The 18326-nt window shown below is 41.4% G+C and overlaps 1 protein-coding gene across 1 annotated transcript; it reads left to right on the top strand.

The window, feature by feature from the left end:
- The first annotated feature begins 7669 nt into the window (after window positions 1–7669).
- Window positions 7670–17664, top strand: LOC120055956 (cAMP-dependent protein kinase catalytic subunit beta). The gene is made up of 10 exons (XM_039004032.1): window positions 7670–8012; window positions 12641–12702; window positions 12981–13109; window positions 13561–13659; window positions 13772–13854; window positions 14075–14201; window positions 14455–14550; window positions 14669–14791; window positions 15060–15224; window positions 16053–17664. Exons 1-10 carry the CDS (start codon window positions 7967–7969, stop codon window positions 16176–16178), a joined length of 1056 nt encoding a protein of 351 aa, XP_038859960.1. The 5' UTR covers window positions 7670–7966; the 3' UTR covers window positions 16179–17664.
- Window positions 17665–18326: the final 662 nt, after the last annotated feature.

The following is an 18326-nucleotide window of genomic DNA, read 5'->3' as shown; positions in this document are numbered from 1 at the left end:
AACTAAAGCAGGAAGTACCAGTGACTCGCTCAATACAGAAGTGGTCAGATGACGCGGATGCTATGCTACAGGACTGTTTTGCTAGCACAGAATGGAATATGTTCCGGGATTCATCCAATGGCATTGAGTAGTATACCACCTCAGTCACCGGCTTCATCAATAAGTGCATCAACGATGTCGTCCCCACGGTGACCGTACATAAATATCCCAACCAGAAGCTATGGATTACAGGCAACATCCGCATCGAGCTAAAGGCTAGAGCTGCCGCCTTCAAGGACACTGACACCAATCCGGACTCTTATAAGAAATTCTGCTGTGCCCTCAAGACGAACCATCAAACAGGCATAGCGTCAATACAGGATTAAGATTGAATCCTACTACACCGGCTCTGACACTCGTTAGATGTGCCAGGGCTTGAAAACTATTACTGACTGCAAAGGGAAACCCAGGTGCGAGCTCCTCATTGACGCTAGCCTACCAGACGAGCTAAATTCCTTTTATGCTTGCTTTGAGGTAAGCAACACTGAAGCATGCATGAGAGCACCAGCTGTTCCGGACGACTGTGTTTTCACGCTCTCCATAGCCGATGTGAGCTAGACCTTTAAACAGGTCAACATTCACAAGGCCGCAGTCCAGACGGATTACCAGGACGTGTATTCAAAGCATGCGCGGACCAACTGGCAAGTGTCTGACCGAGTCGGTAATACCTACATGTTTCAAGCAGACCACCATAGTCCCTGTGCCCAAGGAAGCGAAGGTAACCTGCCTAAATGATTACTGCCCTGTAGCACTCATGTCGGTAGCCATGAAGTGCTTTGAAAGGCTGGTCATGGCTCACATCAGCACCATCATCCCGGAAACCCTAGACCCACTCCAATTCGCATACCGCCCCAACAGATCCACAGACGACACAGTCTCAATCGCACTCCACACTGCTCTTTCCCACCTGGACAAAAGGAACACCTATGTGAGAATGCTGTTCATTGACTACAGCTCAGCGTTCAACACCATAGTGCCCACAAAGCTCATCACTAAGCTAAGGACCCTGGGACTAAACACCTCCCTCTGCATATTTTGGTTAAACTATCCCCATTTAATGGAATTGTAACCCTCTGCATGCACAGTGCATTCTTCCATCACATGTGCAGTGCACTCTTACATCACATGTACAACTGATTCTCAAGATCTTGCACACTAATGAGATGCTATTGAGCCAACACTACTACACTGTCTGAGCCAAGGACTATATGCTTTCTGGTAGGTTTTTATTATAATACTGGGTGGGGTGAATATATTTTATATTACATACATTATTTTTTGTTAACTAGTAAATAGTAGCCTACAACAAAGTGTGTTTAAATAATTTCTAACTTGTTAACAATTTCTGCTAGTTAGTTTTTTCTACCGTGCTTGAGCCTGCTAACTGAGGAGTGTTAATTCACCTGTTTCCATACATGTTTCATTTTAAAACATTTATCTTACAAAGGAGTTGTTTAATCTAACTGCTTAACTATTTAACTATATGGAATTGTATATATTATTTTTTTACTCATTTAAAAAAAATCTTTGCAGGAAAATACCACTGGCACTATCTGATGTGTGGAAACATTTCACTGCAGCTAATGTAGAATGAAAAGCTGTGTACATTTGCAAATACTGTGCCAAATATGTGAAGAATGCAACAAAGATGCAGCATCATCTGGACAAGTGCATAAAGTTCTCTCAGCACTCACAACAAGCAACCTCTGACAAAAGTCCCTCTACTTCTATTCAAGGTGAAAATGATGAATCAGACACCTTATCGATAGCAACAGCTCATGGTCCTCCTGGAATCAGAAGTTTTGACTCAATGGAGGAACGTAGTCAGAGAAATGTGGATGAATGTCTTGCTTGAGCTGTGTATGCAACTGGTTCACCTCTGATGCTCACAGGCAATGTGTATTGGAAGAGATTTTTGAATGATCTTCGCCCAGCATACACCCCTCCAGCCAGACATGCTTTATCGACTCATTTGCTGAATGCAGAGTTCAACAGAGTTCAAGTGTAGGTCAAGCAAATCATAGAGAAGAAATCCGTACAGCCCTGCCCACTTCACTGTTCCTCCAAGCAGAGGAAACTGCAGTTCTGAAATACATCAAAAAGCGTGAAGACTTCTGCCTCAAGCCCATACATGCCGCAGCGTACATGTTGGACCCCGAGTATGCTGGCAAGAGCATCCTGTCTGGTGCAGAGATCAACAAGGCCTATGGTGTCATCACTACCGTGTCTCGCCACCTTGGCCTGGATGAGGGCAAGGTTCTTGGCAGTCTGGCGAAGTACACTTCCAAGCAAGGGCTTTGGGATGGAGATGCAATATGTCAGTCATGCCAACATACAGTGCCTTGCAAAAGTATTCATCCCCCTTGGCGTTTTTCCTATTTTGTTGCATTACAACCTGTAATTTAAATATATTTTTATTTGGATTTCATGTAATGGACATACACAAAATAGTCCAAACTGGTGTAGTGGAATAAAAAAAGAAAGACTTATTTTTAAAAAATTCTGTGGGGGGGGGGGGGGATGGTAAAGTGGTGCGTGCATATATATTCACCCCCTTTGCTATTAAGCCCCTAAATAAGATCTGGTGCAACCAATTACCTTCAGAAGTCACATAATTAGTTAAATAAAGTCTACCTATATGCAATCTAAGTGTCACATGATCTGTCACATGATCTCAGTATATATACACCTGTTCTGAAAGACCCCAGAGTCTGCAACACCACTCAGCAAGGGGCACCACCAAGCAATCGGCACCATGAAGACCAAGGAGCTCTCCAAACAGGTCAGGGACAAAGTTGTGGGGAAGTACAGATCAGGGTTGGGTTATAAAAAAATATCTGAAACTTTGAACATCCCACGGAGCACCATTAAATCCATTATTAAAAAAATGGAAAGAATATGGCACCACAAGACACCTGCCAAGAGAGGGCCGCCCACCAAACCTCACGGACCAGGCAAGGAGGGCATTAATCAGAGAGGCAACAAAGAGACCAAAGATAACCCTGAAGGAGCTGCAAAGCTCCACAGCGGAGATTGGAGTATCTGTCCATTGGACCACTTTAAGCCGTATACTCCACAGAGCTGGGCTTTACGGAAGAGTGGCCAGAAAAAAGCCATTGCTTAAAACTTCTTAAGGCTAGGGGGCAGTATTTTCGTTTTTGGCAAAAAAACATACCCATTTGAAACTGCCTATTTCTCAGCCCCCAAAACTAGAATATGCATATAATTGTCAGATTATGATAGAAAACACTCTGAAGTTTCCAAAACTGTCAACATTTTGTCTGTGAGTTAAACAGAACTGATATTGCAGGCTAAAACCTGAGGAAAATCCAATCAGGAAGTGCCCCTGTTTTTGAAACCTCTCTGTTCCTATGCATCCCTATTGCCCATTTAAAGGGATATCAACCAGACTCCTTTTTCTATGGCTTCCCTAAGGTGTCAACAGCCTTTAGACATAGTTTCAGGCTTTTATTTTGAAGAATGAGCGTGAACGACCACATTGCGTAAGTGGATAGGTGGGGGCTCTCAGAGTGAGTTGTGCACAAAAGAGAAAGGCAGCCATTGTTACTCCCGGTCCTAGTGAAAAGCCAACTGTCCCGGTTGATATATTATCGAATAGATATTTGAAAAACACCCTGAGGATGGATTATAAAAAACGTTTGACATGTTTCTGTGGACATTATGGATATAATTTGGAATTTTTGTCTGCGTTGTCGTGTCCGCTCTTTCCGGTGGATTCCTGGGCATAATGCACCAAACTAACGGAGGTATTTGGATATAAAAAATATCTTTATGGAACAAAAGGAACATTTGTTGTCTAACTGGGAGTCTCGTGAGTGAAAACATCCGAAGATCATCAAAGGTAAACGATTCATTTGATTGCTTTTCTGATTTTTGTGACCAAGTTACCTGATGCTAAGTGTACTTATTGTTTTGTCGAGCGATCGATAAACTTACACAGACGCTTGTATTGCTTTCGCTGTAAAGCATAATTTCAAAATCTGAGACGACAGGTGGATTAACAAAAGGCTAAGCTGTGTTTTGCAATATTGCACTTGGGATTTCATGAATATGAATATTTTCTAGTAATATTATTTACCTGTGGCGCTATGCTACGCTATGCTATTCAGGGTTGCTGATGACAATTATCCCGGATCCGGGATGGGTGGTTCAGAAAGGTTAAAGAAAGAAAGAAAATGCATGTGGGAGACTCCCCAAACGTATGGAAGAAGGTATTCTGGTCAGATGAGACTAAAATTGAGCTTTTTGGCAATCAAGGAAACCTCTATGTCTGGCGCAAACCCAACACCTCTCATCACCCCGTGAACACCATCCCCGCAGTGATGGCGGCATGGTGGCAGCATCATGCTGTTGGAATGTTTTTCCATCGGCAGGGACTGGGAAACTGGTCAGAATTGAAGGATTTATGGATGTTGCTAAATACAGGGAAATTCTTGAGGGAAACCTGTTTCAGTCTTCCAGAGATTTTAGACTGGGACGGAGGTTCACCTTCCAGCAGGACAATGACCCTAAGCATACTGCTAAAGCAACACTCGGGTGGTTTAAGGGGAAACATTTAAATGTCTTGGAATGGCTTAGTCAAAGCCCAGACCTCAATCCAATTGAGTATCTGTGGTATGACTTAAAGATTGCTGTACACCAGCGGAACCCATCCATTGACTTTGGGAGGGTGAATAGTTATGCACACTGTTTTTTTGTCTTATTTCTTGTTTGTTTCACACAAAAAAATATTTTGCATTTTCAAAGTGGTAGGCATGTTGTGTAAATCAAATGATACAAACCCCCCAAAACTCAATTTTAATCCAGGTTGTAAGGCAACAAAATAGGAAAAATGCCAAGGGGGGGTGAATACTTTCACAAGCCACTGTATAAAATCAAATCAAATTTATTTATATAGCCCTTCTTACATCAGCTGATATCTCAAAGTGCTGTACAGAAACCCAGCCTAAAACCCCAAACAGCAAGCAATGCAGGTGTAGAAGCACGGTGGCTAGGGAAAACTCCCTAGAAAGGCCAAAACCTAGGAAGAAACCTAGAGAGGAACCAGGCTATGAGAGGTGGCCAGTCCTCTTCTGGCTGTGCCGGGTGGAGATTATAACAGAACATGGCCAAGATGTTCAAATGTTCATAAATGACCAGCATGGTCAAATAATAATAATCACAGTAGTTGTCGAGGGTGCAGCAAGTCAGCACCTCAGGAGTAAATGTCAGTTGGCTTTTCATAGCCGATCATTAAGAGTATCTCTACCGCTCCTGCTGTCTCTAGAGAGTTGAAAACAGCAGGTCTGGGACAGGTAGCACGTCCGGTGAACAGGTCAGGGTTCCATAGCCTCAGGCAGAACAGTTGAAACTGGAGCAGCAGCACGGCCAGGTGGACTGGGGACAGCAAGGAGTCATCATGCCAGGTAGTCCTGAGGCATGGTCCTAGGGCTCAGGTCCTCCGAGAGAGAGAAAGAAAGAGAGAGAGTGAATTAGAGAGAGCATACTTAAATTCACACAGGACACCGGATAAGACAGGAGAAGTACTCCAGATATAACAAACTGACCCTAGCCCCCCGACACATAAACTACTGCAGCATAAATACTGGAGGCTGAGACAGGAGGGGTCAGGAGACACTGTGGCCCCATCCGATGATACCCAAGGACAGGGACAAACAGGAAGGATATAACCCCACCCACTTTGCCAAAGCACAGCCCCCACACCACTAGAGGGATATCTTCAACCACCAACTTACCATCCTGAGACAAGGCCAAGTATAGCCCACAAAGTATCTCATCAGCCACCTGGTTGAAGGGACTTTGTGGATTTGAGGCTCTTTCCCCTGTTGTCTCTGTCATCCTCCGAATCCCACCAACATCAGCTGCCTCAGAGCGCAACTTGTCCTTGTTTGGGAACACACACACATCCAAGCATGCAACAGGCTGACCAATACAAGGGTTGAAAAATTGGTGGCCATCCGGGCAAATTTGAGGCTTTTTGAGCCTGACTACGAACCATCCTCAACAAAGTCAGAAAGTGACAGTGAAGATGAGGCCTCAGAGTCTGATGTTCAAGAGGTGGATTTTGAGGAGGTCCAGGAAGAAGACATGGAAGCCTGAGAGGAAGACAACCAAAGCTTTAGTTCCTAGACTATCATTTTACAGATGTATGTTGTTAACGTTTTTGGGAGATGCGATGCATTATTGGGGATCATTCAATATTCCCTTTCTTTTGTTGTTCAGTGAAATCATCCCATGTGAAGAGTCAACTCATTTAATTAAAGTTTAATTCATAACTAAATAGTTTTTTAAAATGTATATTGGAAGGATTGAATCATTTGCAATATATCTACTTATGATATGGTAAAAGGTTTATGTTTCTGTCTCCATATGATATGGTAAATATATCCAATGCAAAAAAACATTTACATTTAAATGATATTAATATAATTTGCAGATATTCCCGTTAATTCCCATATATTCCTGTTAATTCCCCCGGAAAGTTTCCACCTCTGAATTTTCCCCAAAATGTGCAACCCTAATGGCTCGGCATCTGACCGTAAGGCGCTACAGAGGGTAGTGCGTACAGCCCAGTACATCACTGGGGGCAAGCTTCCTGCCATCCAGGACCTTTTCACTAGTCGGTGTCAGAGGAAGACACAAAAAATTGTTACCCAAGTTATAGACTGTTCTCTCTGCTTCCGCACGGCAAGAGGTACCAGAGTGCCAAGTCTAGGACTAAAAGGCTTCTTAAGAGCTTCTACCCCCAAGCCATAAGACTGCTGAACAATTAATCAAATGGCCACCCGGACTATTTACATTGACCCCCCCCCCCCCCCCCCCCCCCCCCCCCCGCCATTTGTTTTTACACTGCTGCTATGCGCTGTCTATTATCTATGCATGGTCACTTTACGCATACCTACATGTACAAATGACCTCGACTAGCCTGTACCCCTGCACATTGACTCGTTATCGGTACCCCCTGTATATTGCTTCGTTATTGTTACTTTTTATTATTTTTTACTTTCGTTTATTTAGTAAATATTTTCTTAACTTTCTTGAACAGCATTTTTGGTTAAGGACTTGTAAGTAAGCATTTCACGGTAAGGTCTGTTGTATTCGATGCATGTGACTCATAAAATGTGATTTGATTTGATCCTATGAGGCTACTAATGAGTAGTAGAATTTTGCAAGTACATAGTAATAGGCCTACGAATTAAATGTGCTTCAGTAAGGTTGGCTTTTTAGCATTCATTTCCATGGTTATCAACTGTATCACAGGAATGGAACGCAAATCACAGAAAATAGGTGTTGTGGTGGGAGCTGCATAGAAGTACTTAGGTTTACGAGATTTTACTGCAGAAAAGTTACAGGGTGTGTTGAATTGTAGTGTTCCGTCCTCCAAGGCCTTTGGCCTGGTGTAGGATCAGATAGGGTCTAAATAGTGGAATGAGGTGGTGGGTTTAGGTTTAGTTGGCAGAGTCATTTTTTTGTATTTTTTTTTGTATAACACCGGTTAACGGATTTATACTCCAGTCCAGTTGGTGGCAGTAATGCACCATTAATATTGTATTCCAACCGCCTTTATACCTCACCGAAGAAGAAGAAGGTTGGTGCGATATCTCTTCACACAGAACGTCTTTGACCAAGCCATCAACAACGAATGCTTTGGGGAGAAGTGATATCAGTGACCGCTAGCTGCATGTCAGCGAGATAGAGATAGGAAGGGTAATATCTAAAGGGGGGTAGTGAACGGGGATTTGGGCTCTTTTCATATTTGGCTGTAACATATCTTGCTATATAGATCCAAAATAACGATTGTAGCTAGCTACGACGAATACGAGGGGAACACCACTCAACAGCATTGTAGCTAGCTAGCGTTACCACCATCTCCCGCAGTCTAAGCGATCACTGTGTCTTCCATACGATGGGAAACACTGCTACCGCCAAGAAAGGCAACGAGCTTGAGAGCGGTGAGTTGGGATGCTCGCTGAGCATTATCTATACTGCTAACGTTAGCTAGCCAGTTAGCATGCTAACATTTGCTAATGTAATGTTGACATTTGAAGCATTTTATGGACAACAGTTTTTTGACAATCGGGAGTGTGCTCAAGCTCCCTTATCCCTGATGTTGTGCACATTTACATTAATGACACACTCACCATAAACATGTTGCGAGGCAGGGTATAGTAAATGGTTTGTGAATTAATCCTAGGTAGCTAGTTAGCGACAAATGAATATGTAGCATAATCAAAGATGGTTTTGTAACTATGTGGCTAAATTGTTACAACCTGATCCAGATGCCTATCTAGCTGCTAATATTATAGCTAACGTTAGTTATTAAGTTAGCTAGTGTGGGACGTTTTTAGCCCGTTCACTGTTGTTGTCATTGGCAACCTTATTCGGGGCTGGGACTCACTTGGATGGCTACTTTTAGTTAGCAACCAACTAGTTCTCTAACGTTAGCTAGAGATTGGTAATGTGAACTATGTAACAACAATGTTTCTATATAGTTATTATCGGGCAACCAAAACGCAATTCTCAAGCAAGATATTCGTTAACCTAACGGTTTACGTTACTGTACCTACCTAACGATACCGGGGGGATTAGCTGGGGAAAGGGCCTCTCTTGTTATCGTATCCAGACCGAATAGGATGCTAGGTAGATAGCTAGCTAGCTATCGAGTTGTATTGAATGCCATTTTGCTGTCAGTAGCTACCTAGGTAACGTCAATGAGAGCTAGTTTTATGTCAGCGTTAGCTAACGTTAGCCATCACCAGGCCCGTGAGACATCACCAAGCCAGAGTAATGTGCAGTGCCAGCTACTAGCAGTAACGTTAGCTTTATAGCCAGTCAGCTAAAGTCTTGACCATCTGACGTGTGGTGGTCTTATTGAGTAGTTATGAAGGCCTGCTTTGATATTTCATTTGTAGGTTCCAGAGATATGTTTTAGCTAACTTGTAATCTTATTAGCTAAAGTAAATAGATTATTTGTTAAAAAACAGAAGTTCACTCCACTCCAATGCTGCAAATATAAACTGTAGATATATATTTTTAAATGACATGTTAGGTTAACCACACTAAGGATAAGTAGTTTGAATAGTTGTTTTCTATTATCAGACTCTGCCTTTACCTCCACATCTTGAGATGCTGCATATATACAGCTTTCCCTCTACCACCTTGCGCACTGCTAAACAGTGACCAAATATGGTGAAGAAATGACAAATGCCCTCTTCTCATTCATAAAACCAGGCCCGTAATACAACCTCCCCAAGTGACTTATCTCACAAGTCTTTTTTGTTTAGAGTCTTTGTTTAATCTTAGTGATGTGAAGGTCCACTCAGACACAGATACACACAGCACAGTTTGTCATTGACTGGAAGGGCTTGTCATCAGACCTTCGTCAGAGGATAAGCGGTATTACAAGCTTTGACGCAACTAGCACTGGGGTTGTATTAATTGGCAATGGTACACTTTGACGTACGTATGCTGATAATCAATGCACAGCATGCTGTGATAAAACTTAAAATGTTTCCCCATGAAGGCCTATACAGCCATGGAGACATTGGTTTGTGCCCAGATCTACATTTGTGTGAACTGCATGCAGCAAAGTAATCTCACGCAAGTGAGTCCAGGAAATGCCACTGACTTGTGAGTTTGCATATGCTGTTCCATCCACTTCACTTTTTGTAGACTAAAATGTATGGTCATATCTTAACATGAAACATATTTATGGTAGGTAGTACTTAAATGCATCTGGGTTGTTTAAAAGCTTTGTTACTTTATGATGCTGCTAATCTGTTCATATGAGATTTATTGAAGTGTTGGAAGAGACCAGGCAGAGGCACAGGAACCTGGCCAGCCTCCGGTATCTTCCTGTGCTTCAGGAAGCAAGCAATGTTCTTTGATCTGATCAGTGCAACCAAAAGCCTGCACTGTTTTCCTGCTAGTTTTGACATGAGCCCCAGTCTCCCAAGCTTCTAGTGTTAAACCTGTCTAAGCTGATACAGTTCCCTGAGCTGCTGCTGCTACAGATTTGTGTGGCCTGTTGCTGTTCAGAGCCAGCAACCTGGTTCCTGATAATAGCCCATGTGTGTGTTGCGCTAGCCTGCTAACCTCCTCAGCACCTTTGACTCATTGTCTTGGCTCTTGGGAGATGTCAAAACACTCCCAGTTTGGCAGGGAGGGAGGGAGGGAGTGGACACAATAACTAAATCATGCTTAATAGACTAATTCTGACACTGAATTCTGAGGCAATGTCACAGCCTTCCATGTTTATAAACATGTTAGCCTCACAGTTTCAATGGAAAACCATTACATTACATTAGCCAACCATGTTCTAGAAATATTAGCTTAGTGGTGCTCATCTCTAAAAACTGTTTTGTACTACTCTACTCAGGTGTACATTCTACTATACAATACTGGACACTTGGTGTAACAGATCTGATCGTACTTCCTAATTCTTGCGTTGTGTAATAAAGAATTTCTAGACAGATCCCAGTTGATTGTTGTTTATTCCTGTGATGATAGACAAAGGACAGCACATCAGATGTGCTTAGCTTGATGTTGATGGCTGCAGATTTTAGCATGAGTGTATTAGCAGGGAGCTAATGCTACCATTACATTTTAGGACATACTAGCTAAATCACTCGTACAGCAATAACATGCATACAAAAGCACATCACTGGAAGCCCCCAATATCTAATGGGTTCTGTACACGTGTGTGTATAAATACATCAGGAAATGTACATAGTGAACTAACTTGCACACATTGTAAATAGAATACATTATTTCACAACGTGACTTACCTCTTCCATGAATTATCAGACTGGGAAGAATTTACGTTCGCGATCTCCTATCTGCAAGCCTAGCCAATGACATTACACCTTATTGACATCTGACTTGAACCAACCAATTATAATACATAAACATTACACATTTCTGCAGTTGTAAGTGTAAACATAACTAACCCTGTTACATTAGCCTAGGTTCGATTCACATTCAGTACAGTAAACCATGACCAGCTCTGGTGCCTTGTCAAAAATGTAAACATTTACATTAGCTATGTGGTCGTATATATTGCCTTCTTGAATGTCATACAGTAGAGCAGGGACGATACTCCTTAGCATCGTGGCAAGGAAACAAAACATGAAGCATATTTACTTCTTTAGGGAAACAACCCTAATGTTGGAAACATACATCATTGTGTTGTCATCCAGAATCACATGTATTTATTTTCCCAAGCTGTAGCACACAATATTTTACATACAGCAGGTTTGTACCAAAGAGTTTGGTCTGCTTTGTGTTTTTATTTTTGCCATGTAAAAAAATATTGCGATACTGGTATTGTTCAGGCCCTACAATACAGTAGTCTACTTGTCAGTCCAGGGTAATGTAGGATATTTAGGGGTTCAACATACAGAGTAGCCTATATAAAAAAAGAACTGCACATTGATTGAAGCATTCGGTTTACTACAGTAGATCTTTGTATTTGTACAGCATTTCATACGATCCTAGTCACGTAATTCTGTCATGCATGTTGTGACTTTTTCATACTCACATGAGTCCGTTTAATAACCTTTCTTATTACAGTCTTGTGTTTTTCTGTGTCAAACTAAATCACAGGATTAGAATGACAACTTACTCTCTCTCTTACTGTTTCTTTCCTTCGCTGTCAACTTCTGTTGTTCTTCACTGCATATTGTCCATGTTTGTTGATCTGATATACTTGTTGTTAGTACATAAATCTATCTCTGTCTCTTTCTTCCACATCATCCCATCCATGTGGGTGATTGTTCCTGCAAATCCTTGGGTGATCTATAGAGACTTTTGGTATGCCCATTCTTCCACTAGATGCCCAAAATGACAGAAGATTCTATTGTAAATGAACCCAAGCTTGGCTTGTAGTAGAGGTTCACTATATGCTTCAATCTATATTCTGCCAAAACCATTACCTAAACCTCTGTTTTTGTCATCTGCATTCTGTCATTCTGGATATCTGCTGTCTGCTATGTTTTTCCATGTATGTTGGTTTGTCCTTGCTCGTCAAAAACAATGCTGTGAGTGTCGTAGCCTTTCCCTCAACAGTATTAGGCTCTAATGCACAGTCAGTGCAGAAAGAAAGTGATGCTTTAGAGCTCTTCATGCTTCATGAGGGACCAGTCTCTCCTCCTGTCTTAGTGAATTCTTACACCCCCCTCTCCATTTAAAAAAGACAAACATGACATAGGGCTCTTGGCATCACTTCTTACTTAGACTGCCTGTCTTGGTTGGTGTGTTTTGTATCATTAGAAACAGAACTGTTTTGTTTCCCTTTACTCCGTACATGTATTTTGTGGATGTTCAATGCAGATGGGCGTTTGGTTAGTTACACCTTACCTGTCTTTGTCTCCATTAAGTTCCACTTCATACTGATTTTGTCACTATTGATCCCCAGCACCTTTCTAGAAATCCCACATAAGGTTCCATTTTAAGATTTCCTTTGTACTTTGTTGCCCGCTCCATGCAATCGAAAGTCATTGAATAGGAATCAATCATTATGCGTTGACCGACAATTCCTTCCTTTGGGCTAAATGTGCCTGTGTTTCTACCTTCCATACAGTGAAAGAGTTTCTAGCCAAAGCCAAAGAAGACTTCTTACGGAAATGGGAATGTCCACCACAGGTGAGATGTTTTCAATGCTCCGAGGCCTTGCCTGGAGCTACAAATCCAGGGTTTGGGGATTATTTCTCATTTACTTTTTCTGCTATTCCTCACATTCTATCTCTTGGCCTTCTCAACCGTATTGGGGGAGAAGGTCCAAGGTACTTCACCAATGTGTTTTGAAAAGGAGACGAGGAGAGTGGATGTGAAGAATATCTAAGTTTAACTGAGTAAAAGACTTGGACTGCTGTATTAGGTATGCCTAATACACTTTCTATGTTTTGTGTTACCCATTCCAGAGCACGACGGGCCTAGATGACTTTGACAGGCTAAAGACCCTGGGTACAGGCTCGTTCGGAAGAGTCATGCTGGTCAAACATAAAGGAACAGAGCAGTTCTTCGCCATGAAAATACTGGACAAGCAAAAGGTGGGTGCCCAGTGGAAAATAGCTGGCCTTTAGTAACACATTGCAGGATGGGTAACTGATGTACATTTGAGTAGACTTGGCAATTTATCACCTCCACTCCCCTTTTTTTTTTTTTTTAAGAAGAAGAAGAAAGGGGGGGGTGGGGCAACAATGATATTAAACACTGTAGTTGTTAGATTGTAGCATAACATAAGTACTGTATCATTGTGTAGTGTTAGGACGGGCGGCAGTAATGTCTGCCTGGCCCCTCCAATCACTAGCACAGATATGATCTGACCTGTGAGTGTCTGGATTATTATTATATCATTTTCATTACTGAAATGGAATGCAATTTAAAAACGGACCCCTCCCACAACCTCTGTACTGTTTTGTCATGCCATCACTAACAGTAAATAAAAATGTGATTTGTCGGTCAATACAGTTGGCTGATGATCACTTCTTTGTCTATTAGGTGGTGAAACTCAAGCAAATAGAACACACGCTAAACGAGAAGAGAATATTGCAGGCTGTGTCTTTTCCCTTCCTCGTCAGACTTGACTATGCCTTCAAGGTACAGTTCACAAAACTAAAAAAGTAATATTGTGTTTTTCAATCTGGCCTATTTATTAGGCTATTCAATTATTGTCATCTCAGTATCTGTATGGATTTGTGTCCCTCCACAGGACAACTCCAATTTGTACATGGTGATGGAGTACGTTCCAGGGGGAGAGATGTTCTCACATCTAAGACGAATCGGAAGGTTCAGGTGAGTGTCTGTCTGCTGAACTTTCTGCGCCTCAACACAAAAGAAGGTTGATTACAGATAGTTTATAGATTTTCCATTTGTTGATAGAACATTTGTTTTGGATAATTTTGTAACTTATACTTTGTTTATTTCAGTGCTTATGTAGTTAATTACAACTGTTTAATTTTCTGCCCTTATATCATCAGTTTAACGGATTCTTCTGTCTTTTCTTCCTTCACAGTGAACCGCACGCACGGTTTTACGCAGCCCAGATAGTACTGACGTTTGAGTACCTTCATTCACTTGACCTTATCTACAGAGATCTGAAGCCTGAGAACCTTCTAATCGATCACCACGGCTACATCCAGGTATATGTGAAGTGCTTGAAGTGGATCATTTTCGTTTTACAGCACCACCGTTCATATTTTAGAGCCAATATTTCACCAGAGATGCTGGTATTCGAGCAGTAGAACATTTGAGGTGCCAGTACTGTGTACCGGTGAGCACAGACCCAACTAGAGCACTGCGGGACACATCACTTCCTATGGACTGTACTGTAGTGGTGGGTTGTGTTTTCTCTGCTATGTTGCTTTACTGACTGTACGTGTTCTTGGTGGTCAGGTGACTGACTTTGGATTCGCCAAGAGGGTAAAAGGCAGAACCTGGACGTTGTGTGGAACTCCAGAGTACCTGGCGCCCGAGATCATCCTCAGCAAGGTGGGAGTCGTGACAGACACACAGTACATGAAATGACTCCATTTGAAGAGATGCAACAGTTTGTTGCCCTGGATTAGATATGTGAATGTAAACTACATTGTCATTTTGCTGTGTGTAGGGCTACAACAAAGCAGTGGATTGGTGGGCCCTGGGGGTCCTTATATATGAGATGGCTGCTGGATACCCTCCCTTCTTCGCTGACCAGCCCATTCAGATCTATGAGAAGATTGTGTCTGGAAAGGTAAGGACAAGTCCATTTTACAACCTGGCCAACCTATTTCACCTGCAGTTTAACACATTTTGAACACCTGTCTTGTTCTCATTAAGTAAGCTAAACTCAGTGGGAGTTAACTGTTAAATGAAGGCTTGTCTGGCTTTTGGCTTATGTTTGTTGTGAAAGCCTCTTCTGTCTTAAATCAGTCACTTGCTTTAGAGGGCTAACGAGGAGCAAATGTACGTTTCTCAATACATTACCATTTAGACAAACCTCAACATGTGTCCCCCTGTAGGTCCGCTTCCCATCCCACTTCAGCTCTGACCTGAAGGACCTGCTGAGGAACCTGCTGCAGGTGGACCTGACCAAACGCTACGGCAACCTGAAGAACGGTGTAAACGACATCAAGGGACACAAGTGGTTCGCCACAACGGACTGGATCGCCATATACGAGAGGAAGGTACGTTCAAGGCTATGCTGGAAGATGAGGACGAACAATGCAAAGTTGAATTTCTCTTTATAGCACCTAACTTTTATGAAACACTATTTTATTGATGTCCAGTAGAACTTTCTTGAGCATTGTAGGGTTGGGCGATTTTTACGATTGCATGTTCACCTTTTCTGCACCAGAGTAGCAAACTCAGCAGGATGATGGACTTGTAAATGTTGACTGAGGTTTGTACTCTGTACATCCTTTGCCCTGATAATCTTTTTGCATATTCTGCAAGTGACTTCGGTCTGCTGGTTTACCTTTATTATTCGCCTTGAAACCGAACAACTGCCAAACAGGCAAAGATGTGCTTTGTCCCCCCACCAAATCAGCCATAGTTTTTTTCTGATTTAGCTTAATGCAGGCTATGCTATAGTTACTAAGTGAAATCCCGTCACTTTTTTAAACAGACAAACGGTCGGAAGGATCCTTATGGAAGAAAAAATGCCGTAAATGTGCTAATATAACTGATGAGTATTTTTATGGATAAGAGAAACAAGCCCTACAGATTTGAAACTCAATCTGTAGCCTAGACTAGATAAAGTAGTAGGCCTAACACTATTTTTGAATAATGATTTAATGAGATTGTTTGTGGCTTTTGTAACAATTTGAAATAACAATAGTCTTTATATGGAGTAATAATAATGTTTTCTATTTGACTCACTAGAATACCTTCATAAAGTAGTTTGCTGAAAGGAGGTGTTACCTAGGCATCTCTAGAATATCAAGTACTGGCTTTGTTTCCTCTAAGGCAAACTCCCTCACTCTTCTCCTGGTTGTGCTGCTCTGTGTATTTAGGTGGAAGCCCCGTTCATACCAAAGTGTCGAGGCGCTGGAGACACAAGCAACTTCGACGACTACGAGGAGGAGGAGATCCGCGTCTCCGTAACGGAAAAATGCGCAAAGGAGTTTTCCGAGTTTTAGCTCGTGTGAACGTGGATATATCAGGGCTAAAACACACATGAAAAATAAGGGGATCTTTGCACTCTTCTAAAGACTTGGGGTTGGAGCAGAGACCATTGTTCAACTATTACTAAGTAGTTCCTTCATTCCACGAGGCTGAATGAGGTCGCCATGATCCTTGGGTGCCGATGATAACACCTTCACTGTCACACACACTTGCATATTAAAGCAGACACGTCACCTTAAAAAAAAAAAAAAAAAAAAACTCTACCCACTCTGTTTTTGAACTTTGTAGCAGTTGTTGTTGTCATGGATGTTGTGCTCCCCTTTACAGCTGTGATATTTTTCAATTTAGGAGGAAAACCAGAAACAGAGTTACTATATGAGACAAAGGCCAATTGAATATTATAAGTCCACGCAGTGTAACTTCAAACCGATTTTGCCTGTGGCAGTATCGCACATGATTGTGTGGTTTTGTAGGGCATTGCCTCTAGTTGTCAAAAGTTTATATTCTTGGTCTGTTACAAGTCTGGGATGGTTTTCAAGAAAAACATATTCTCACCTTGGACTAGGACAATGTTTTGGCCATCTTTCAGAAATAGTATTTTTCCTTTGTGTATAATGTTTGTCACTCTTAAGACATTTTAAACACCCTTGAGTGTTAAGAGCATGACCAAAATACAACTAATTGGGTGACCGAGGAAGAGAGGTCCCTTCCTTTCTTTGCCTTTTGCCTTAGAGAGCCAATTCCAACACCCCACAAAGTGCCCATTCTCTGGCCCATTGGTATTCTGGCCCTGTAACAGGGAAGTCATTACAGAGAATGGCGAACCCAATTACAAACAGAAATTAACAAAACAGTGATTGTTGTTTCTGTTTGTGCCAGAGAAATTCTAGAATTTGTTGAATTTATAATCTCTCCTTTTAATTTACCATATTTTAATTAATGGATTAAAACTGAAGGCTTTTTGGTCCCTAAAATGTAAGATCCGCTAATAAAAAAGGACCCTTTTAAAAATTAATTTGTGGAGCTCCAAATGCATTAGTGAAATATGGTGTACTCTTTAAATTGATCAGTTCAGTGTGTATAGTGTTGTGGCTTTTGCCTCAACATTGTTAGTGGAACCAGTACACACTTCATAACAATATATTGATGCTAAAACGTTTTTAAAAGCTTCTCAGAAGGGATCGCAAAACAATTTGTTTTCCATGTTTTCCCCCTATTGCTGTTCTTGACCTCTCTCCTTTCCTTGTTTGTTTCATTCTTATGACAGAATGTAGAGTTGCAACTTATAGGTATGCATATTGTTTAAAATGCTTGATTTCAAGGTACATGTTTTTTCTCACAGACATACTGGCAAAAAAAAAACTAAAAACAAGACTGCTCCTTTGTATCACATAATCCAGTCATTGTTCAGCTCATTACATTATACGTACAGTATATGCATTGTTTCATATGTTTTTATTTATACACATTAGAGATGCTAATAAATTTTATTTTTAAAAGTGTCAAAAGTTTGGAATGTTTTTTGTAATCTTGTGGTGTACATAACGGCATACTGCTCTAGGAGTGCTCATATGTGGGTCTTATTTCTGTCAAACTTTAAAAATCAGGACAACATCCAAGAGGCTACATCACACATCATGACTGAAATGTTCATGTATTTTTTCATTACTACTACATTTACCAAATATGAAGTATTCTAGCTGTATTGGATCATTTACGCATATGCCCACTTAGTTAATAACTTCATACTGTAATTTTCCAGCAATATTAGATTTGGCATAACAATAGCAATCATTTCAAAGAGTTTGGCTATAAATGGAAGTAATTCAAAGGAAATTCTGTCAATCTTTTGTTTTACTGTTTACAATTCACAAATGTTTACATTTCCTGAATAAAATGTGTGCTTGCTTCAGCTGTCTAAGCATTTGTATGGAAGTAGGAGATGTATTACATGTAGAATTCAAACTGAATAGAAGCTGAAGTAGTAAGAATAGTACTGTATGTATGGTGGGTCTGAACTGCATTCTATGAACAATGAAATATGCCTAAAACTAGGCTGGAACATGCTTTCAATGGTGCTATCCAACTCCTGACACCAGTGTAGTTAATTAGGGGGTGCCCTGACAGACTCAAACCCTAGTCCCGGTGACTGTAGTTCCAAC

The sequence above is a fragment of the Salvelinus namaycush genome, chromosome 11, assembly GCF_016432855.1.
Source record: "Salvelinus namaycush isolate Seneca chromosome 11, SaNama_1.0, whole genome shotgun sequence".
Lineage (NCBI taxonomy): Eukaryota > Metazoa > Chordata > Actinopteri > Salmoniformes > Salmonidae > Salvelinus > Salvelinus namaycush.
The sequence above is the reverse complement of the archived record's forward strand: the minus strand, read 5'-3'. Positions and strand labels throughout refer to the sequence as shown.

Bases quoted from the DNA above. Each gene is read 5' to 3' on its own strand.
- LOC120055956 (XM_039004032.1), top strand. From the start codon at position 7,967: ATGGGAAACACTGCTACCGCCAAGAAAGGCAACGAGCTTGAGAGCG. The intron at 13,855-14,074 runs GTGAGTGTCTGT...CTTCCTTCACAG, and splicing joins AGACGAATCGGAAGGTTCAG to TGAACCGCACGCACGGTTTT. The intron at 14,551-14,668 runs GTGGGAGTCGTG...TGCTGTGTGTAG, and splicing joins CCGAGATCATCCTCAGCAAG to GGCTACAACAAAGCAGTGGA.